At 41.7% G+C, this 24,720-nt stretch overlaps 1 protein-coding gene across 8 annotated transcripts in view; it reads left to right on the top strand.

The window, feature by feature from the left end:
• TRAK1 (trafficking kinesin protein 1) overlaps window positions 1-24,720 on the top strand; it is a 124,419-nt gene that overhangs the window by 39,506 nt on the left and 60,193 nt on the right. For 5 of the 8 annotated variants that reach the window (XM_035130168.3, XM_035130169.3, XM_088653663.1 and 2 more), the window contains exons 2-3: window positions 7,271-7,557; window positions 17,416-17,610. Coding sequence is in view for 2 of the 8 variants with exons in the window: in XM_035130182.3 (XP_034986073.3) it covers window positions 24,050-24,113 (64 nt within the window). In the remaining 6 variants the exon portion in view is untranslated. Of the gene's footprint in view, window positions 1-6,625; window positions 6,762-7,270; window positions 7,558-17,415; window positions 17,611-23,757; window positions 24,114-24,720 lie in introns of those variants that run through there. The other 3 variants (XM_035130182.3, XM_060280621.2, XM_088653662.1) reach the window with 2 other exon arrangements.

Here is a 24,720-nt window from a genome sequence, read left to right as displayed (position 1 = left end):
AAATAAAGTATTCATTTAAAGTAATTAATGTTGCTAGCAAGATTACAATACTATTGCTCTTTAAAGCTGAGATTCTCCCAAAATCTTCCAGCTATAATCCAGTTACTCTTAAACCACTTCTGTATATAGCTTGGATGATCCCACATTCTAGGATAGATTTTTAAAAAATGCAATTTCCTAGTTCGTTTTTTGAATTCAAAATGCTAGGTTTCAAGTAAAGGAAATCCATTCTCCATCCCTGCACCCATATTCAATGAGGTCAGTGAGGCCTCTCAAACACCATGCTTCATGAGTAAATATTACAGATTCTAAGATGGTCTCCCCGCAATAGAGCACCATATTGCCCTAAATTGTATTTCTGACACTGGATTGGATCTAGGGTTGAAAAACAATATCATCATCATCATCTCTGACTGGTTTGCCCCAGTCACTCTGGGTGGTTGCCAACATATATAAAAACATAATAAAACATTAAACATTAAAAAGTTTCACTATACAGGGCTGCCTTCAGATGTCTTCTAAAGGTTACATTGTTATTCATCTCATTGGTATCTGATGAGAGGGTGTTCCACAGAGTGGGTGCCACTACTGAGAAGGCCCTCTGCCTGGTTCCCTGTAGCTTCACTTCTTGCAGGGTGGGAAGTGCCAGAAGGCCTTTGGCGCTGGATCTCAGTGTCTGAGCTGAATGATGGGGGCAGAGACACTCCATCAGGTATACAGGGCCGAGGCCGTTTAGGGCTTTAAAGCCCAGCACCAACACTTTGAGTTGTGCTGTTGTTTTTAAGCACCTCCAAAGACTAAAGCTGCCTGGATTTGATTCTGCATCTGTCACAGCAGATGACTTTTATAGCTCTCAAATGTATGGCTCTGTACCATTCAATTTCACCCCATTTTATTACTCCACAAGTCATCCTGCACAACCATTTTCATTCTCTCCATGAGCCCTGCCGATTTGCTTGCATCTGCAGATTTTACCAACAATCATCCTTAGGTTTCAAGAAGGAAGGAAGCATTCTTGTAATCCCTTCAATAAATTCTTTATTACTTTTACTGTTACTTATATTTCATCACACCCAGATAATTTCACTAACCTTTGTGGTACAATGGTCTCACTTTCACCTCTGCTATCTTTTATGTAAAATTGTGTAACTTTACTCAGTTGCTCTGATCATATGATTACATCTCAGACAACATTTATATAGTTAAGAAGTGTCATCAAGTTCCTCTGTAGGTGGCTAAAGAAAGAACCTCCACTGTTTCTCACACAGTGCTGTTCATTTAATTTGTTTTTAAGTCAACTTGTTTTTGTGCACTTGTGTATGCACATCTATTAGGCACACAACTTTCTCCGTACTCTCAGTGGTACAGCTGTTTCCAGATTTTGTTAATCATTTGTTTTCCTTGTCCCTGTGTGTGTCCTGAACTGAACTTCCTTCAAAGAGGTATCACCAATCAGAAAACTGAGCTTGTTTTATTTGCAAAGGAAACTCTTTGAGTCCAATTTCATATCCAGAGGTGATCTGGATCTAATTCTAGTTGCTCTTCCTGGACTTTGATCTTTCAGCTGGATGTGAACATGTTTCCTCTTATGGCAGCTGCATTTTTTCTTCTTCATTTATTAAGAATTTAGGAACATGACGTGTTATCACACTCTGCCTCCCTACTTAAGCATGAATTCTTCCACCTCTGAAATGGTTCTGTACACTGTTAACGATGGTTAATGCATAAGCAGAAATTGTAAATAGCTTCAAAACAAGTTGGTGTAACAATAGCACCAAGCCATAGTTAAATTCAAGGAGAACTTGAAAAACAAGAGGATGGAGCATGCAATCTGTGACCTACTCCCATTCCTTCATCTTAAAATGTGGAGACCTAGGTTCAAATCCCTGATGGATGTGCAACTTGCTGAGTGAGCGGTCTATTAGGTTGAGGATCTCTCAACCTAATAAAACTTGGAAGGGTTGCTGTGAGACTAAAGTAGGCAGAAGAGACCATGTATGCATCTCTGACCTCTTTGAGGAAAGAAATTTGCTATGGTTAAGGAATGGGCCGTGCTACATTTGTATTTGCACTTTTTAGCTCAGTCCTACAATTTATCTTGTAGGGTCTCTGCGTGTGTGTGCCCCCGCGCACGCACACACACACACACAGATATTTAAATATAATTTAAATATTTAAATATAATCACAGTTGTTACTGAAGGACCATGTTCATGACCAGGCAGCTAGTGGTCAGGGAATAATGTAGGTAGCAATTTTGGTTAGCAAGACTACGGTAGTTGCCTAAACCTTCCTAAGCAGCCTTTTAGTGCTTCTATGCATGGTAACAGCTTGGAGTTACAGGAGTGAATATCACGGTCCTTTCTAATATATGCAAACTGTTCTGGTGATAGTTCTTTTTCCATCTGAGCGTGTCATGGAAATGCTGCTGAGCACTTTGGTGGAGTGATATCAAACCGCCCCCAGAGACTTAGCTTGCAGCTGTGGTTTGTAAGCAATATTTGAATGGCTGTTAAATAGTCATATATACGAATCCTATGAACACCTTTCTTTGATGGTTCTTTTTTTAAAAAAAAGGTTTGCATTTGCAACATGGTTGCATATGAGAGATAGAGGCCCAGTTCACATACAATGCTAAGCCAACCATGGCTAACTGAACAAACGCGCGTATTTGGAGCAAAATTGTGGCTGCATCACTTCCTGCTGCTATGCTATCCAGAGCTAAGCCTTGCATCCAAATCTGGGCTTTGCTTTGTCTCGCTCCAGGAAAATGACTGGTGGTAAGCTAAGAACAAACTTTGGCTACAGCTCATGGTTTCTCTGGAGCAAGACAAACTTTGAGCTCAGATCCAGATGTAACACTAAGTCAAACCATAGTTTAACTCCAAATAGCACAGCAACAGCAAGACAGGGGGAGGAATGAAGCTGCTATGACTTTGTTGTTGTTGTTGTGAGTATCTGCATGCCTGCATGTTCACACCTAGGTAGACATGATTTGGCTTAGTATTACATGTGAACCGGGTCATAGAAAAAAAGGTGATGTGAAGAAGTAACAGCAGCAGCAGCAGCAGCAGCAACAACAACAACAACAACTGGCCGGGTTTCCCCAGCCACTCTGGGCGGCTTACAGCACATAAAACATTGGACATTTTTTAAAAAAACCTAATCAGTAAGCTTATGGGTGTTAATTGTATTTCTCAAGACTTTTATAGATAGGTATGGCTAGATAATGAGATAAAATATGTGGAAATAGAGAGAAGGAGGTGTAGGGATGTTTAAGGCTGAATTATACCAAAAATTACAGGGCAGAGCTCAAAAGAGTAAAAGAATCAAGAATGTGTGTGACCCACTCCCAACTGGTGGCAAAATAGTAAGCAGACATGAATACAGGGAACACAAACATCTAAAGAGGGTCTGTCTGATTTGGACTATATACAGTATATGGCAGAAAGGCACTGCTGGCATATGGCAGCATATGCTGTTTTGGAAGATGTACAAGTTAATGAGCTCCTGATAGCATGGCAAACGTTGTTAATGATAGTTTCCCTTGAAGCAAAGTCCTGGGTTGTTGCTGGTGAATAACAGCCAGAGGATAAGATAATTGTCCTCCCACAGATGTTTACGTACCGCTACAGAATTCCTCTTAGCTTCCCAACTCATAACTACCAGTAATTAGAAATGGGTAGCACTATATCCCTTTAAATCCAATTAAAAATTTAATTTTCTTAATCAAATGACAATAAAATATTGAGCCATATGTAACAGTATAATATGTTGTCTTGGTCATTAGATGTGAATCTCATTTTTGTTTTTGCTGTACATAATAATGAGGCACACCTCTCTGTCTTGCGTTGCTGGGCCTCTTGTAAAAATGTTCTCTCTCTCTCTCTGTGTGTGTGTGTGTGTACACACCTACTTTGTGTGCCACAATATATCTGACAGCCACAAGGCCCTCTATTGTTCATGTATGTATTTAGCGTTGAAGACTGGCTGAGTTACTATAGTAATTGAGCAAATAAAATATATACCCCTGCCTATGTGAGGGACAGGAAAGAAATTTAAACAAAGATAGGGAATCTAAGAACATGAGAATTTCAAACGGTGGCTTCCTACCATTCAAGAAAAATAACTTTAAAAATGAGGGTTCATAAGGGATGCAGTAATATATTATTGCCTAGAAAGTTGACATTTTAAATATGTGATTTGTTATTTAGACCGCAATTGCCTTGTTGCTTGGCAGGGATTGTGACTAAAGAGAGAAAAAGTGTGAGCAGAGCTATGTTTTAAATGTATTGTTTTGTCAGACAAATTTGTAATGGACATAAATGATTCAGCTGAGATTTAGTAAGTTATTATATACTTCCAGCATTTATTTTATAATGGATCTCATTTTATAATGGATCTCACCTCTTTTTCTTTTGCTGCAGTCATGGCACCCATGGCACTTCTATCAAGTTATGAGTACTGGCAGCCAGTGGCAGATGTACAAATTATTCTGTAGAGGGCAAAAGTCTGCACTGCTTCCCTCCTCTCCCTGAACTCCCAAGTGATGAGTTTTATGCAGTAATTAAAACACCTATGTAAGATCTCCAGTGCCACATCTCGTTTCTCGCTAGGTTTAGAGGTGAAACTTGTTTAAAAAAAACATCTGATCTCTTTACTTTTGAAGTTCACCTATGAGGGATACTTACGAAAGAAAACATACACAATAAAAAGAAATGTTTAAGGTAACCATGTTTTAAGCATCAAGTCCCTAAAGCCAATACTGTACTTTCACAACTAGCTTTTCTCTGAGTAGTGTCTGTGGGAGGGATGAAGGAGAGAACAACTTTCTAGTTCAGAGAATGAGCATTTTGAGTCTTTGTAAGCAAATTGTTCGAGGTTCTTTAACTCCAGATTCCCATTTGGATGAACTCCAGATGGAGTGAGCGCCAGCACCGGAATATACCTGGAACACTCACTGGGCAGGCAGCAAAAATTTTCACCTAGGGGCACATGCTTTGTTAATGGTTGCATACAATCAGTTACGCACATGTGCTCACATACAGACACACTCAGGCAGCAAATGTCAACGGATCATAATACCTTGCGCTCAGATTATACATGCTGCACCTGTGCAAGACAATACGCCGTATTGCAGCCCATTTCCAAAGCACAAAAAGAGGAGGCAGAATGCCTCTCATTGCTAACGCCATTCACCTTGGGGGTGAATGCAGTAATACTTATTTCTGAATAGACATGAAGAAATGAGAAGCTGCTTGCTCATTGTAGCAGGACTGGCTGTGATACAGGCCTTCAAAATTGTCTCTGGCTGTGCAGAGACTATGTCCTTGCTTGTGCAGTGGTTTCCTAAGTTATGACAGAGGAAGGGGAACAACAGTTTACAGTGGATAAATATGAGCAAAACCAGCTGTATTTGCTTAGGCTAGGTAACCAGTAATGGGAGAGCAACAGTTGTACCACTTTTTCCCATTCTACTGGCTTAACATGAAGAGTCAGAGCTGCTGTTGAGTCGGTGATGGCTCTTTAAAAACTGCATTGATTTTGGCATGGGGAAGACTCAAAGCCTGGGCTGCTCCAGTATGCTTTATTTAGGCTTAGGGTTTTTTGCTTTGCCCTCCCAAGGCAGAAAGGAATGTGATCACTGCAGTACCCATGTTGTTTGGCTGACTCATGTCCCCAGCTTAAAGAAGCCAAGTCACAGGCTTCATCAAAGTGTGCCCTACACAGGGGCTAATAACCGTACTCTGCAGAACAGGAGTGGCTAGAAGGTAGGTGTGAAATCTCCTAGTAGATTTCTGGAGGATTTGCAGTAGATCATCAAAGGTTTCTGACTCCTAAATAGTTTTAACAACAAAGCAAGTTTTCCCAGCTAAATGAAGCTGTTGAAATGAAGAAAGCTAACTAGTTGCGGACTTTTGGTGTGAAAGGGCTGTGTGTTTGTGAAGAGAAAACAAGTTATTAGGCTCAGAATATGCTCAGAGGAGGAACCCTTTAATTCTTAAAAAAAATTTTTTAAAAAAATCCTTACTACATGTTTTCTGCTCCTGTCTCTTTTTGGTAGGCTTTGGGTTATAGTAAAAACCAACAGGCCTAAAGTGTGCCCATTCCTCACGTAGAAGGACTAAATGTCCCTTATTTTGTGTTGGTTACTTATAGAAGCTGTGCTTCGAAGTGGTGGATCAGGACCCATCAGGAAGTCAAATTAATCTGGTCAAAGGATTTCTAGCATGTGTTTGGTGAGGTCTAGACCAATGACTTTGTATAATGGAGCAAAGCTGGAATTCCACAGCTTTAAAGATCCATACAACACTTGCTTCCGATTCCATACAGAAAAATACATGGGAGTGAAGGAAGTATCCCACGATGAGGAGGAGGGTGCCTTATCCCTGAAACATTTTCTCACAATGAGAACTTGGTATACAGTAGAGGTACGGACCATTGGGAGCCACTGTGGGCTGAAGAATGTCTGGACTGTGGTTATTGAAAGACTGATATGAGTTGGAGTCATTTAGACATGCCCTTTGATGCATTGAGTGTATTTAAGGATATGACCTGGCAGAGAGATATTTTTGAGCATGTGGGGTGTTGCTCACAATAAAAGTCTGCTTGCTTTAAGGGACATCAGTGTATGCTGTAGGTCTTTGGCTGCTTCTTGCCATGCAAGAAGTACCCAGCGGTAAATGGAGTGCCTGATGTTTAGCTGAACTGGGAAAGAAAATGTGACTTTCGACTGACTGCCATAGTCACTTTAGAAAATGGGTATGTCTCTAGGGCAGGAATTGATGTAGTGATTGTGCATTGGAACACCATAATTGGTTTCATCCTGTCAGCCATTTCTGTGTTTTAATCTTCATTTTCATTGGTGGCAGTTCTGGCCTTTTAAATGTGTGAGTAAATAAAATCTTGGACAACAGGTGGTACTGGTTATGGCAGCTGAGCCTGGACTCCCATTGATGTGGCAAATGATAAGATGCTATTGTATCATATTCATCGAGCTTAGGCACCCTTATGGATTCTTCTGTTTGTTTATATTTGAAACTGGAAATTGGGGACTTCCTCAACCTCTGACTTTATCCCCAGGCTCTAACCTTCAAATGCATCTATTTAAGAATAAAACAGAGACCATTTATATGCTGACAGCTGCCATGTACTTTAGAATTGCTGAAAAAGAGCAACCAGCTTAAGAGTTCTGTTTTGATTAACTCTGTTGTGATTGCCTGAATTAAACCTGGCTCACATTCTCTCTCTATCTGGTGTATGTTTTACAGGCCGCCCAAGGAAGCCAACTACTGCAAAGAAAGAAGGCTGCATTTTCTACCTCTGCCAGACCCAGTCTCCAGCGCTGGCCCCCCTGATGGCAGTTGGCACTTCCCTGTAAAACCTGCCAAGCTGGACGCCACAGCTTTGAACGACTGCACTTTGGCTGCCACTGTGCCCTCTCCCGAGACAAGCGACCATGCAGTCCTAGCCTGTAATGAAGAGCACTATGTAAGCGAAGCCGTGGAAAATGACCCATCAGACTGCAGGGAGTACAGAGATGCTGGCACCATTACTGGTAGGTTGTTGACCAGTTGGCTGTTGACTTGGCTATTCTCTCTCTCTCTCCTTGGAGGTAATAACTTGCTTCCCCTGCAGAAGCCAACAACATTGCTTCTTGCGGAGCTAAAATTAGGCATAATCATGACTAGATTCCAGAAAAGATTCACCTGCTTGCAGGGCTACTGACACAGCTCTAGATTCTCTCATGGGAGATGCCTCATGCAGACAAGCACAGGAACTCTAGTATTCTCAGTGAAACTTTATTCAGATTTAATCCAGAGAACAGGAAGCAAAAGCCTGCCCTTGTCTGAGGAGCAGATCCTACAACATCACAAATATATGATGTTAGCTTTTGCGTTACATATTGAAATTACGTTCACGTGAACTTATTGTGGGATGTGGTGGAGGCTGGTCTAGTAGGGCTATTGGGGCACAACCCTCTCAAGGATGTTGTTGTTGTTGTTGTTGTTGTTATATTTCAATTCATTCATTTCCCCACCCATCATCAACAAACAAACAAACAAACAAACAAACAAAGAATCCCCCAAGATCTCAAAGCCACAAATTCTTTCCTGTCCAATATACGTTACTGTCAATCTGTTGTTCTCTGGCCAGGAAGGTCTCTGCAGCGCTCAGCCAGTCCTAATCAAAAGTATAGCCATGGCAGAGATGACCCTCTCATATGTCTCTAAGCAGTGGAAAACAAGGGACTGATCAGACTGCCTGGACGTCAGCTCCAGTCTGAGGCGAACCAGCAGCTTCAGTGTTGACCTATGTAGGGGTGCTGAGAGGGGCAGTCTGAGCATACACAGAACTGTTTCCTGAGGCCACACCTTCACCACACCTTGCACACCCCTAATACAGAGACACACACACACACACAATTCACTTTTGTGGCTGGGTGGGATGAAATAATTGTTTTTAACTTCACAAGTTAAGTTCTCCCTGGGTTGGAAAGCACATGGATGTTTCATCCTTCTGCTTGAGAGTGATGGGGAGAGTGTTTTTCTGCAAGCGTGATGCAGTCTCCATTAATTGTAAAAGCCTGGAATTTTAATAGGTGCTTGTGGTTACTGGTTACTGTTTTTGGCTGCAATTGCTTTCTTTTCATTCTTAAAGGTTGTTCAGGCCGTTGAAAAGTAGCAGGCGTACTCCCATAAATTAAAATTTCTTGAATTCAGGGTTTTTTTTGCGGGTCCTGACTGGATCTCATCGGGATTCAGTTCAAGGATAGGGATTTAGGGCTATGTGTGCCCCAAACATCCCTGTGATGATTCAGGCATTTCTGAGGGCCCCACAACAACATCAAGAAACTGAATTCCTTACAGGAAGCGTGCTCTGGGCATGTTGCAACAAAATTGTGCTTATGACTCCTCTTTCCAAATATTCCAAGATCATGAAGAAATTTAACTTAATATCCTTCTGTTTGCATGTCAGAGCAGCTCATCTGATCACAGATGATCTCTTGATAACGTGCCATAAAATGGAAATGCAGGTTTCTTGATTCTCTCATTGTCTAATAAGCTAAAAACAGTATTATTTTATACACTTCTTTCGTAACATCCTGCAGGGAATCCTTGAATGGAGGTTCATTCAGGGACTGATACAGATTGTATAAAATGGGGGAGACACAGTAAGCCTACATTGGACTATCTTTTGGGATGGTCTTCAGCACAAGATTTTCATGAGACTTTTTAGCCAAATTATAAATGTGCTCTTAAACAGCTGAAATCTGATCTCCTTAGGGCTAACATTTATATTGGTTTGATAAATAATCTCCAACACCACCATTCTTTAAGCATTTTCTTTGTTTCTTTGTGGGATTTTCATTCTTTCCCTACATCCAGGTGACTGTCATATCTATATTGCTTCTTCCTTCTGCAAAATCTGCAAGAGCCAGCTTCTTCTACTTAAGCAGTGTTATACACAATGATTTTTGCACTACTGAATTTGCACAACCTCTTACTGAATTTCCCTTTTTTCCCTTATTTCCCAGTGTTTCTACTAAAAGCTCTCTCTCTCTCTGGTTTTTGGACTAGCTTCCTGGCACTCTTCAAAAATTACTGAGGTTCTCATTCTAACACTCTTGATCTCTCCCACCCCCACCCCCCAAATGGTAGCTGCTGTGTCTGTTGCTGGATTGTACCACTTCAGACTGTGGCAAAGATAGCAATCTACCTCTTTGACTATTGCCACCATCCTCTTCTTTGTGTCCAGATCAATTTCTTCATTTTTGGCATGTCACTTGCTTCTTCTGCAGGTATCTCCCCAAGTCCCATTCCTTTAGGGAAAGCTTATTTGAACCATCACCTTCTCTAAGCTCCAATTGCAACTTGACTTTCATATAAGCTGTCTCACTGCTGATGGGAACAATCTGTCATGTAATCAGTATCAGGAATCCCCTAAAAGCTCTTTCTTCCCAGCAACTTGGAATGAGCAAGGTATATGGAAAGCACTTAGCTTGTGAGATGCTGCATTAGAGCTACATCACAATTTCCAAATGTAGATATCTCTCTCTCTATAAAAATAACACGCATAAATAATTATTGTTGTGGTTAATTTCATTTATTTATTCCCGGGATGCATCTCATTGTGATTTACAATGCAAAATTTATTGCATAGAAGAATTTCATATAGAAAAACATCTAAGACATTTGCATGTATAAAGGCAATGTTGAACAACAATTCACATATGAAATAAATTTAGATCCAGTATAGATACCAATTGGATAAATGTCTCCACTTTGAAGTCTTGTTGAATAGCCATTCCCCCACCCCATGTTGGAGTACAGTACCATTACATGGCAGAGCAGTCTGCTATGTAAGTAGTCTTCCTTCCTTCCTTCCTTCCTTCCTTCCTTCCTTCCTTCCTTCCTTCCTTCCTTCCTTCCTTCCTTCCTTCCTTCCTTCCTTCCTTCCTTCCCCCTGCATGGCTCTTGATTGGACAGCAAAACCCATGCTGAGAGGCTGCAAATATTCTTCTAAATGTTTCACATTATAGTTTTCATTTCATGTGCTTACTGTTTACCGCAAAACAGTTGTGTCCAGGTTTAACTGCACTCTGCATTTGTGAGTACTGTAATTTGGAACCCAATAATCCCCAGCAAAAAAGTAGTCTGCTAGCTGGTCCATAATGTTTTCACTCACTGTGAGAGAGGTATGGATTTTCTATCAGACTTCCAGTGGGAAAGTAGAATGAAGCTTAACTCTATTTGTATGCTAAATAATTTTGATATGGCTAAGGAGCACTAATGAATGGAGTACGTTATATGCTTGTCTGAACCTTGTCCTCTCCTCCCACTAATATTTGTTACTGTACCTTTTTATATACATTGGTACCTTGGGTTAAGAACTTAATTCGTTCTGGAGGTCCGTTCTTAACCTGAAACTGTTCTTAACCTGAGGTACCACTTTAGCTAATGGGGCCTGCTGTGCCACCCCCGTGCAATTTCTGTTCTCATCCTGAAGCAAAGTTCTTAACCCAAGGTACTATTTCTGGCTTAGCAGAGTTTGTTACCTGAAGTGTCTGTAACCTGAAGTGTCTGTAACCTGAAGCGTCTGTAACCCGAGGTACCACTCTACCTTTTTTAAACCTGTTTGCTACTTCCTTTGTCTCTATTTGGAAGTTGCTCTATTTGCATTCTGCCTTACATTATAAGGTGACAAGTTGATGATATGAAGCTATAGCACCATCTAGTGTTCTTGCCTTCAGTGTGATTTTCTGCTTCTAGGATAAATTTTGGAGGGATGCCATGGCCATGAAGTAGGCTACTTGTTCAAATAGCCCAAATCTGCGGGTGCAAGCCTTTCTTTTTTCAAAGCAGGGTTCAGTATAGTATACGTTTACCGTGACATCCTTGACACGTGACAGATTCCAGAGGAACACACATATGCACAGAAAGACAGAGACACACACACAGGGAGAGGCCCTTGTAGAACTTCTAAAATATAAATAGATATAAACCACAATAAATTTGTGGATTTGTTAGGTGCTTTATAAAAAATCATAATCATTTTTACTTTTGATTTCCAAGATGGGTTTTTTAATCTTTTAATACAGTTTATATTTAATTGTATTGTAGTCCAGCTTAAATGCTGAATTACAATGGTAAATGAACAAAAGGCTTACTGTTAACAGTTATGCTCTTTGCTTTTATGAATAGCGTCTTGCTTTTTCACCATCTGTCTGGACAGTGTAGGTAGTAGAAGTATTAGGGGACAACAAAAGCCTCTATTCTTTCTGGTGGTGCAATCTTATTTTTTTGGTTGATGGTGAATATGTCTTGTTATTGCAGAAGAGGAACTGAGATAAACAGCAAACCCAGAAAGAAAAATAAATAGTGCTTTTTAACTTTTCTTTTTCCTTTTGACCGGGGTAAAGATCTATATTGGTGGAAAACAAACCCCGCTAATGTGTATACCGGCATGTTATTCTGACATGTTTTTGATTTTATAATATATTGTGCACAAGTCTTTTCCAGATTATTTTAAAGTAGCTGTTGTCTCAAATGCACTGAGGTATGGTATATTTATTGGAAGACCTTTTTTAAATTAAAAAAGATCAGTTCCTATTGTAATTGCTCAATATACAGCAGATTCTAGTAACAAAGCCAGTGTTGTAAGAATGGTGATGTCCATATGTCTCCTCACTTTGTCTTGTCAACAGATGGCCTTTCTCACTTGTCAGGTTACTGATCAGTTAATAACAAGACTGCCTCATTCCCCCCCCTCCAGTGTATTGGCAGACTTCTCCCCCCCCCTCCATGACAGTAGGCAGTCGTTGGCGATACAGAGATCCCTTAGGAAAGGAAGACCCCCATCCTAATTTCATCTTGCTTTATGTCAAAATAGCTGCCCAGAGTAGGGTGGGCATTACAAAAAAAAGAGATAGGAAATGCATCTCCTAAAAAGAAACCCTAAAAACCCTAATACACCTGTGTCGCAACAAAATTAGAAATTTAACTAGTTAAATTTAACTAATTTAACTAGAAATACAGTACAACTCACCATAGCATGGAAGATTGTGGTGAGGCGATTTGTGAGCCTGCTTGGTTTGCTGCCAAGTGCTTCAAGTCTCGTTCCCTATGACTATTTTATCTTTTTTATCTTTTATCTTTAAACTGGACTTAAATCAGGAAGGGCTTCAAATGCAGAATTGCTTTCTGGAAAGAAAGACACATGGCCACCCTCGACCAAGGTCTGCTTTGGGTAGCCCATCTTAAAGTTTTTCTTTAGCTGGATAGCTCGGATGGTTAGAGCCTGGAGATGATGATGCCAAGGTTGCAGGTTCGATCCCCGTATAGGACTGCTGCATATTTCTGCATTGCAAGGGGGGTTGGACTAGATGATCCTCAGGGTCCTTTCCAAACAATTCTATGAATCACTTTTCTACTTCTCTTTAAAAGCCCTTTTAGTTGTCTCTTGAAAATGATTTAATGGAAATGTTAATTAAAATACAAATCTCCTCACGTGCCAGCTTGTTGAGGTGTTCTTTCCATTACTTTTTGCAAAGGGTCACTATCCTCTGCAAATTTGTGCACACTGTCTTAAGTCGGTCAAAGAAGTGGAGCATATCATGAAGTGCATTGTGACAGCTGATGCGTCATTGAAAAAGTGATGCTTGCATGTCACTTTCATGGTGCAAAAACCGTTCCTTTTCAACTAGGCCTTTGCATGACTTGATCTTCATCCTATACCATTTTTTAAAATGCTGGCTCTTTGTGTTTGTGGGGGAGGGGGCTTTATTGGGTTGTTGGTTTTGTTTTGATTTTATGTACAGTATTTGATTGATATTTTATGTGAACGGCCCTGAGACCTTTGGGTACAGGGTGGTATAGAAACAAACAAACAAACAAACAAACAAATAAATAAATAAATAAATAGGTGCCCTAGGCTTAGAACATAGTGTTACAGGCTAGGAGGAGGTTCCTGCATAATGATGGAGATTCCTGCAACCTTTGGGCCCACATCCTCCAAAAGCTGGTAGTACCATGTTTTGCTGTGAAAAAGCAGAGCCTTTTACCTTTACGTGATACTGTGTTTCTCAGGAACTCAGAGGACCTTGTTAGTATACATAACCAGGTGGTACTTCAAGCAGAGGTGGGGCTTCCATTAATTGTCCGGTGTACAGATCTGTGCCATTCCCTACTCCTTTCTGCTGCCTTTCTGGTCCAGGATGCAACTTTTATTGTAGAGAACCCTTTTTGTGCCATTGTGTCATTGAGATTACTGAGCACCAGGTGGCACTAGTTTACCCTCCCAGCACAGCAGTACAGTACTAATATAACATGAGATGTTCAAGGAGGGGGAAAAGGTGTTCATTTAAAACATCCTTCATTTTCTTTGGCTCCCCTGGTAAGCTGTTTGGTTTGGAAAGGGAGGGTTATCTCTTCTGTCTCCTGCCCCCTAATCCCAAGAAGCAACCTGCTGGCTCTAAACAGTCTTTCAAATTAAAAGTTCAAAGAGCTTTAAGCCCCTTTAGGTTTCTGGTTACTGGGTGGTGTTAATAGCTTTCCCCCACAATGCTGTTTTATTTGCAGTAGAAAATATAGCCATGGCTTTCATTGAGAATTGGCACCCATGTGCTGTATCTGTGCCCCTTGTACCTGGCAGAATCTTTTTTTAATTGACTAGTAAAAGCAGGGCCGGCTTAGCCATAGGGGCACCCGGGCACCGGGCTCTCAGGGGTGCCAGGCCGAGAGTCTGTATCCGAGATTTGGAGTCCAGGGATTGAAGAGCCAGGCCAGCCAAGCAGAGCAGAGCCCGTTGGAGTGGCACAGGCTTTGCTGTGGGCGCTGAGGTAGCTGGCCAGCTCTGCCTTCCTGCGTGCCTGGATTGGCCGTCGAGAGGCCCGCCCAACACACACACATGCTGCTCACATGAGGCTGTGCACAGCTTCTGTGGGGCTTGCTCTCCTCCCGCAGCGGCATGGGAGAGAGTTGTGTGCCCCCCCAAATGCTCAATAACTCTGAGCTGCCCCCTAAAAAAACAACTCAGCAACTTTGGCCTGCCCACCCCAAATAATTGGGGGTGCTAGGCAGTTTTTTTTTGCACCACGGTGCCGCATATGCTAAAAATGGCCCTGAGTAAAAGCTTCAGTAAGGATTAATGGCATGAAGGATGAATGTGATAGCAAGTACCAGAACTGATCTTTGCACAGTTCAACGAATCTGGTGGCTCCCTCTTTCCTTATTAAGATAATTGGCTGTTCTCTTCGGGCTGAAAATAAGTTATGTAAGAAGCTGTAGGTAGGTACCGTATAATGAGCTCACGTAAGGACAAGCAGCGAGACTCTTATCAAATGGGCATAGTTAAGAGACCAGGGTACAGATACTGTAAATGAATCACACGCTTTTGAGAATCCAATAAGATTTGTCGCTTGCTCTGAGGCATCCTTAATGCCATTTATGTCTGCTGCATTCATACATTTTTCTCCCACTCAATTCAATTGCTGATGTATGATATCCTAGAAAATGTGCTTCCATCTTGGGTGAGAGAGTCAGTATGGTGTAGAGTTCAGTGTTTTACTCAGGACAGGGATGCCCAGGTTCAGATCCCAGGTCACAGTGTTGTTGTAAGAATGAAATGGATGGGTAGAGAAGTATGTATGCCACAATGAGCATCTGGGGGGGAGGGGGGAGAAAGAAAGCTTAAAAAAAATACAAAAGAAAGTGCAGGTATTGCTGGTTATTTTGGAACCAAACCAACCTAAAATCTATAACCTTTATCATCATCATCATCATCAGTAGTAGTAGTATTTTAATTGGATTTTTATGATTATGAAACTAAATTTACTTTGTTCCCCAATTCATAGTAAATCAGTGATGGCACTTTCTCTCTCAGTTCACGACCAGCATATCTAATTTGACAGTGAAACCAAAATCATAGCACAAGCATGGTTCCGTTTTTAATTCATGATGGTTCGGTATTCTTGGCATTCATAAAAGACCCAGGCACAATGGGGAGAGGTTTTGTGCATTAAGAGCTAAAATAATTATGACACACATCCTGTCAACTCTTAGCATGCCTTTATAGTCAATGCATTTAAGCTGTTGTGCCAGGGTTTTTTTGCTTTTTGCTTTTAAATGTAGCTGCATAAACGCATATGTAACTGGCTTCAGTGGGATTTTATTTTTAAATGTAGGCTTTAGATTTTTTTTTAAAAAAAAATGCAACAAAATGAGTAAAATGTTTAGTTGAAGATAATGCCTGGCATCTTTCTCATTCCCTGGCTTTTAGCACATAGGAGCTATTTCTCGTAAAACGTTTTTCTTTTGAGGCTTGCTTGAGTCTCATGGCGATGACATCACTGATGCCCAGCAACATTGTTTAGTCATAAAGGAGGATGGAGACCACTTCCCTAGGAATGCTGGGGTAGAAGCGATAAGAACCTCTTACTGCGGTAGAGGTCAAACAGGAACAAATGGCATGTAATTACTAGGCAATTTATATCAACAGCTGCTTGTCATCTTGCTCCTGGAAAACAAGGCTGTGTGGTGCGGGGGGGGGGGTTACCCTTTGTGGAGTGGTTTCTGTGGATGAAATAGACTGTAAACCAGGCATCCCCAAACTTCGGCCATCCAGATGTTTTGGATTACAATTCCCATCTTCCCTGACCACTGGCCCTGTTAACTAGGGATCATGGGAGTTGTAGGCCAAAACATCTGGAGGGCCGCAGTTTGGGGATGCCTGCTGTAAACCTTTAGGAGTATTGCAATACATTTCTTCTATCAGAAACAAAAAGCTCACAGCTAATGCTGGTAACAGGGAAGTTTGCCTGGCACCTGGTGCCTTCATTATACACCTTTAGGCACCAGGCAAAAACGTTCCTTTTAAACCAGGCATTTGGTTGATCCGAATTACATCCTATGCCAGGCATTGGCAACCTCCGGCCCATGGGCCGGATTCGGCCCAGGGAGGCTGTTTATCCGGCCCATAGGCCGCCTGTAGCTGCCCGCTTGTCAAGTCCCCCGCGCGCTGCGGTAAACCGGTGCAGCGTGGCGCGGGGACTCGCCAAGCGGTGCCAGAAATCGCGTCTACGCAGCCACAGAAGCGATTTCTAGCGCTGCGGACATTTTGGAAATGGGCAGCCAGCACCAGAAAAAGCTTCTGCGCAGCCACGAACATGCACAGAAGCCATTTCCTGTGTTTGGGACATGGGCAGCGCGGCTCCGGAAATCGCTTCTGCGCCTGTGTGGCCCATGTCCGGCCTACGGACGATAGTCCATGGGAATCCTCTGGTCCACGGGCAGAAAACATTGCCGACGCCTGTCCTATGCCCGTTTAAAATGTGTTTTTTGTTTTGTTTTGTGGGGGGGGGGCTATTGGGTTGTTGTTTTTATTTTTATTAGGTATTTTGTGGTTTCATATCTTGATCTTACTCTCTGAACCACCCTGAGACCCCCAGGTATAGAGCGGTATATAAATTCAATAAACAACAACAACAGGTAGCCCATATGTACGTACTAATAATAGCTTCAGAGTCTCTGGTCAATCTTTTCTTGCCTAAAGCACATGGAATAGCTTTACATCTTGGGCAAATGTTCCAGTAGGCAAATATGCATAGAAGCAATGCCTGTTGTCAGAAATGCTTGATCTTATAGCTTCTGGTTTCTGTAGTTGTAGCTCATAAGCAGCAAAATGTCCACTTTTTGAGACAAAAGCTTCACATTCAGTTCCTTACGAAATGTTTAGTCAGAGGCTTCTAAAAAACAACGCAAACACTCTCCTCTTTCAGATGGAATTTTTCTGGAGATGATGGAATCCGTTGGAAGGGATTTTGCTGATGTGGCTTGTATTAAATCACAAGTGTTTCTATTTTTATTTTGAAAGGGGTGTAACCCAGTTTCTGTGCTTGTCTTTCCCCTCTCTTTAGATGTGTGCAATAGTACAAATCTTCCCGAAGTTGAAATCATCAGTCTGCTCGAAGAGCAGCTACCACACTACAAGCTAAGAGCAGATACCATCTATGGTTATGACCACGACGACTGGCTTCATACCCCTCTCCTTTCTCCTGATGCTAATATTGATTTAACAACAGAGCAAATAGAAGAGACACTGAAATACTTCCGTAAGTCCAAATGTATTCATTTGTCCTCAAATGCAATTACCGGTAGAATTTACTAGTTGCCTTCTCCCCATGTGCCCCAGATTTCCTCAGTTTAGCAGCTATTCCTGGATAAATAATGCAATATGTGGGATGGATCACGTTGAATACTGTCACTGGTACAATAGAAATCATGAGTGTGTATCTGGTGTGAAGCACTGTATAATATATGCAAAGCAGGTGGAAAACACAGTTGAAAAAATTATACCACTCATAATAGCATTTCTGTTGTAGGCTGTATGTGACATTTTAAACCCAGCTAAAAAGCGTTTGGAATATAGCTTGCATATGTCAGTTTCCTTGAAGTTCATTACTTTCCTTTGGCTTGTAATAAAGCGGCAAGCTAAGATGCTGAGGCTGCAGTCCTGCACACAAGCTGCTTGACTCTAGTTGGGTCTGGTGGGAATGAAAAACAGATGCATAGGTTGCTAACCTACAAGCCATCACAACACAGTTGGTGACCAAAAAGCAAATGGGAGTAACCCTTGTAAAATCTCGTTGAATTTGTGTTCAGATGGACCGAATATGGCTCAATAGTATCATACTTTATAGCTGCCAGCTTATTATCTTGTGACATTAAGATATATAGCTTAAAATATCAGCACGGTTTTTTAAACACACACAATGTCTTATTCTTTTGTAAGTAGGTCAGTTAAACTTTCAGAGAAAAGGGACAAGTACAAACGTACCAAGAGATTAAACCTAGATTTGAAGTGTGGGCCTGTACAATCAACTCCTCCTGCTCAATAAATGTTCATGTGCTTGCCTTTTGGGTACACATCTTTTCCCAAGGTTACATTTTAAAAATGTTATGGCAATGTTGTTTTTACAAGCACCTAACATGTCGTCATTTTATGGTGGGGTTGGGGAGGAAGGTGATGTTTTCCATGCAGTTTTACATCTTTTGATTGGCTGAATAATAATAATCTATGGATGTGATGGATATAATCCTTGATTGTGTAGTAACTGACAGTGAATGGGCTGCTAATGGGCTACCAATAATCTGCATTAAGGAGAATAATCCAAATTTGGCATTAACTGCTTCCAGGTCGCTGATCCACAACCGCTGTTTCATCCACAGTTGCTGATAAGGATATGTTATATACCGGTACTTCAGGGATCATAAGCACTTTCTGCTTATGTTGATTTGATAACTTTGTATTGTATTCAGGAACAAGAACAAAAAATGCATCAAGATTCACTGGTGTTCTCATAACTGTTGCTAGAGTGCTTCTTGTCACACATTGTTTAGTGCAAGCATAGGCAAACTCCATCTCTCCAAATGTTTGGGACTACAATTCCCACCATCCCTAGCTAACAGGACCAGTGGTCACGGATGATGGGAATTGTAGTCCCAAACATCTGGAGGGCCGGAGTTTGCCTATGCCTGGTTTAGTGAATACTGAAAGCCACGTGACTCCTGTTAATTTCCGTTAGCATCCATCACATACCTAGTGCCTATTTCAGTGTTTTTTCCTCCATAATTTCAAGTACAACTTGCATCCGTAGGGTAAGCGAAAGCAGAGAGAGCAGGAATCATACCTAAACAGGCTATAGATTAGAAATGGTCACAGCTTTGTTTTGGGTGGGAGGGAGGGTAAAACTTGCATAGGACAGTTTGTCTTGTCATATAGGACAAGGATCCAGACTTGGGGCAAGTTGACTGATGATCAGCTGAGCTATGCAGCCCGCATGCTGAGAAACATTAATGGGAAGAAGGCAAGGTTCTCAAGAGGGGAGGGGACAATTTGGAAAAGCGCTTCAGGTTTTTGTGTGTGACAGTCACAGGTTCCTTGTATCATGTAGCTGTATCCTTGGATGATCTAATATATAAGTGGCATTTGAAGTATCTGAACAGAATTATACGGCTGTAACGAGAATTAATGAGTCATTTTTGTCTGATCCCTTGAAGCAATAGAATTTTCTAAGCTGTTTTGTACCAGACAAATGTTGAGAAGCTGCCCATTTGAAAATCTGCACAAAAATAAATTGTACATATTATTTTTATTACTACATAATGGACACTATTTAAAAATGAACAAAAAACCCAGAGAGATGCAAGTCATTGCATACAGCAATAGTCTTAAAGATTTTTTTGTATAAATATTCATTTTTCACTCACAAAAGCAAATGTTAGTCTCATTAGACCTCAGAAAGTAACATTTGCTTACAATCTTCTTAGAATGCAACCATCTTCTTTACTTGTTTTGTTCCTAACTGAAGCAAAGTCCAGTGGTCGCTTAGCTACTTATTCTAGCTCATCAAGCATTTAACCTTTGCATTCCACAGTCTGAACTGGCTTTTTTTTTCAAATTGTGAGAAAATCTGAGCTGGGAATAATTAATGGGGCACCCTCAGATGCTATAAATGGCTAAATACTAAATACCATGATGGGACCAAAGACTGCTAAGTGGTCTTTTTGCAGTTTACTCTACTTTGTTTTTTCCCCTAATGTAAAAACAACTGAGTGTCCGTTTGGAGCATGAAAAGGATTGTATGGAATGTTGTTTTAGTACGTCTTTTTGTAGATGCTCTTCTTCTATGGATATTTAATTTGTTTACAAAAAATACATATAAGCTGCCTATGACAAGTCATGATGTACCTAAGTAATAAAACACATTAAAATGAAAAGAAAAAAGCACACCATAATGTAATAAATGAAATGCAGTGAGTAGCTCAAAGGTCGCCATTTATAAAATTCCAGAATGCCTGAGTATGTGAGTGTGTTTTGAACAGTGTTGGCATTTGTCACTGCTTAGAGAATAGATGGTTCCATTAAATGGGGGCCACTAGAGAGAAGGCCCTCCCACTGGTTGCTGCTAATAATGGCGATTATGGCACAATCAAGAGACTCTCCTCAGCTGCAGTGCTTGAAGAGGGAGTAAAGAGAAAGGTTGAAACTCAAACCTTGAACCTGGCTTAGCTTATTGACAGCTAGTGCAGTTCCTTTAGGAGCAGTGTAGTTTTTGCTTGATAGGTAGGAGATCAATGAGAATTAACAGGGACACATGCCTTCTGCCTCTCTCTGACCAAAGGTAACCATGCAGAGGTGACCAAGGCAGCTTGTGCACCAAAACTAGGCCTTAGCCCGGAAATAAATGGATCTAGCACCAAAACCAGCCTCAACAGGAAACAAACTCTTCAGGGTGGGAGGGTTTTGCATCCAGGTAGGCTTGAATCCCAGAAATTAGTCATTTTTAAAGATAGGTTTCCAAATGATTTGATGCGAATGACTCATTGCCCTTGCCTTCTTGGCAAGGTGGGGTGATAATATTAACCTGCACCAAATGCAAGTGTGCTGCTAGTAGGTTTAAGTACTGCACTATTTCTTCTACTGCTACTCTCACTGGCTTCAAGGAGAACTGATAAAAGAGAAATCTGTGCCTGAAGAAGCCTGATAATCTAAATCAGGGTTTCCCAAACGTGGGTCTCGTGCTGTTTTTGGACTACAACCACCCTGAGACCTTCAGGTACAGGGTGGTATATAAATTCAGTCAATCAATCAATCAATCAATCAATCAATCAATGAGTAATACTTAGCTAGCAGGATCAAGGATGATGGGAATTGTAGTCCAAAAACAGCTGGAGACCCAGGTTTGGGAAATCATGATCTGAATCCAGAATTTGGGGCTAGGGGCAGGAAGAACAGGAGGAATTTTACATTGGACTTTCACTTGCATACTCAAGCAAGCAGCAAATATGTCTTTCTAAAATAATTGTATATCCTCTCTTGATTTTGGGGGAGGGGTGCAGTAAGAATCGGAACTACACTGTTTCAGCTCATAATTTGTAGTGGGTGTTATTATCATCTCAATTTATTTCATATGCTTCATATTTTTTTTATTCCTGGAGGCAGCTGCATTGTTTGGAAAGGGCAAGGGTAAAGGACATGTGGTGATCCTATTCTTGCCAGATGAGCACTGGTTGCTCTTTAGAAATCGATGTGCAGGTTTGCTACACTGAATACTGAATTGAATTGCCACTGACTGTGACACAGGTTTTAGGACACTTGACACACAATACATTTTAAACACATAGTTATATTTACTTATCACACTAAGATGCTATAAAGTCTACATTTACATCCACACTCATGGCAGGAGCAAGCTGCAGCGAGCCTCCTGCACTTGGGCTTCTCCCTCTCCTCCTCCAGCACAGCTACTTCCATTTTCGGTTTTTGTTAACCACACCTGCCGTTTTGTCGGAACCGGTCAATCGGTGGTTAATCGTAACTATGGTTTCTTAGCCATCACTTAGGGGATGGCTATAAAGTAGATGGGGGGTTAATAGTAATGAGAGAGAAAAACCAAACGTTAAACCTTCCAAATCCTTTGTGGCTGTGCCAGAAGAGAAGGATGCACACAAGCCACAGCCTTGCTGTGGCTTCTTCCCATCACAGGAAATCAGCAATTGGGAGGGGGGGGGTCTGTGGCTCACCACGCCTTTCACAACATGTCACATGCAGTCAGTCACAGCCCATCATTCGCTCCTCCAGTAACCACTCTGCCTGCACTGTTAACATTCCTCCACCTGTTCCAATTCCTTCCCCTGTCTTTTTAAGTTTCATGTGAGAGAAGAGGATTAAACTGCACAGCTCCTGTGTCACTTTAGACATCACTTTTTTTCCTTTCATTTTTGTGGTCACCATTAAGAGTATCCAACCAGCCAAAATTTGAGCACTTCTCTGGGGAGCCCTGCCCTGATCCATCTGCCAAGTCTAATCTGATTTTTGCCACTGCTTTTCTCCCTTTTGCCGTTTCCACCTCCGCCTTTGTTCCCACGGTGGTTCTCTGGCTTCTTCTCTGCTTCTGCCTGTTCTTTCTGTGTATATCCAAGAAGGATATGTTTGGGTTTCTTTGCTTCTGCATCTAAACAGAGTAAATGCTCCAGATGATTATGAAATCTACACACACACACACACACACACACACACACACACACACACACACACACACAACTGAGGGGCGGGGTGTTGTAGCAAAAGCCAAATAAACACGGAGTGTATATAACAACATTAAAGGTTAAGAACTTCATTATATTGTCCAGCAGGATGTGTTTAATTACTTGCTTATCCAAGTTCTATTTTAATCTCCTGCAACAGATAATCAGTTATTAGAATAATATTGTCCCTAAAAATTGCATATCTGAACAGATGTGTGCTCCTAATTTCACCTTCAAACTAATGGAAAGCTTAGATTTTTAGGAATATTTCGAGAGAGAAGGAAGAGGAAGGAGGTGATTACTGTATTCCAGTTCGTACAAAATGGCTGTAGTTGGCTGCAATCCTTTTTGTGTTCTCACAGAAGTTAGGCACTTGATAAAATGGATCACTGGTTCAAAGGAAAAAGCTTTAGTCACCCACATTTCTGGGTGTGGGACACACACAGAACCCACACCGGTTTGTTACAGCATTGTGTTAAAGGTAAAGGGACCCCTGACCATTAGGTCCAGTTGTGACTGACTCTGGGGTTGCGGCGCTCATCTCGCATTATTGTCCAAGGGAGCCAGTGTACAGCTTCCATGTCATGTGGCCAGCATGACAAAGCCACTTCTGGCGAACCAGAGCAGCACACGGAAACGCCGTTTACCTTCCCGCTGTTGTGGTATCTATTTATTTGCACTTTTATGTGCTTTCGAACTGCTAGGTTGGCAGGAGCTGGGACCGAGCAACGGGAGCTCACCCCATTGCGGGGATTCGAACCGCCGACCTTCTGATCGACAAGCCCTAGGCTCTGTGGTTTAACCCACAGCGCCACCCACATTAGGTGTACATATTAAGATACGGTTATGTGTTAAGTGATCAAAACCTGGTGTTGCCATGTAACAAGTTGGAGCTTAACTTGGATCCCTTTGTATTATAGCAGTGGGAAGCATTTCTTTCTGTTTTGTGTCTTCTAGCCAGCGTAGTAAGAAACAGCAGAATTGCATTTCCTCCCTCCATCGCTGCATCTCTTTCAGAGCCAACAGGTCTCCATGGCAACATATTGGACCGAAAGAGATGCGAGGAGTGGAGCTGGAAAGGAATGAGTTAGGAACCCCCAAGTGGTGCTGTGTGTCTCCAACGTCAGAGTCTGAGCCTTTTGATAGGACGGTTTTGTTAACACCCATTCCCAGCTCCTGTGTAAAGCCTTCTTTATTAGAGCAGGCACTGGTGTAGCTGCTGCAACAAACCTCTCCCTTTTTTATTTTTTTAAGTTTTCATTTTCTCCTTTTCATTGTCTGTCCCTTTCTGTTTCGGCTCCTGCTTCGGGCTGAAGATGTCCAGCCTCTTGCCGGCAATCTCTTAGCTCCTTGGCAGAATGCAGTTCTGCAAAGGCAGGGAGGCATGGCTGTGCTTCACTTGACCTCTGTAGCATTTGTATAAAATCTCCTCTCCTACGTTGCCCAAGGAGATAGCGGACTATGCAGAAATTCATTGAAGCGGATTACTACGAGCTGGACTGGTATTATGAGGAATGTACGGATGGTAATTATCTGCTTTTTATGGCATGCCTGTGAATATGGGCTTCAGCTTCTAATATATGTGTTTCTGTCTTCTATACTGGGAGAACTGATGTGGGGCTGTGCAGCTAAGGTAGGCAGCTTTTAGCGTTTCCTATCATACACTGAAGGCATGGTACAGGAGACTGCTGTAGGGCTTTTTGCCAGTGGGAGTGGCAGCAGTACATACGTACTGGAAGATCTTTTCAGGAAAAGAAAATGACTGCTAAATGCTCATTGTGATTGCTGCTACTACAGCTCCAGCTTCAATACACACTCAATTTGCTAAGGTGAGTGGGAATGGGAAGCCTGTGTTATAACAGGCACATACCATGGTGTGAGATGTGGCAAGAGGCACGGCATATATTAGAGGCTGCCAGGCAGAGACAGCTGAGTTTCGCATATAAAATCTTCATGGTGGGAAATGATTAGAGCAACTGCTTCTGCCTAAATTGTTAGGTTTGAGCGTCGGGAACAGGTCTGCTTTGTCACCTCCTCTCGAACTTTCTGTTTTCTGCCAGGAAGGCAGTGCCTTTTTCATAACCCTGGATGTGATCATGAGTCTCGTGATAAAGGTGGGTGTGAGGAGGAGG

This window comes from Zootoca vivipara, chromosome 11, assembly GCF_965207765.1.
Source record: "Zootoca vivipara chromosome 11, rZooViv2.hap1.1, whole genome shotgun sequence".
Lineage (NCBI taxonomy): Eukaryota > Metazoa > Chordata > Lepidosauria > Squamata > Lacertidae > Zootoca > Zootoca vivipara.
Note: the sequence above shows the minus strand (reverse complement) of the source record. Positions and strands in the feature narration are given on the sequence as shown.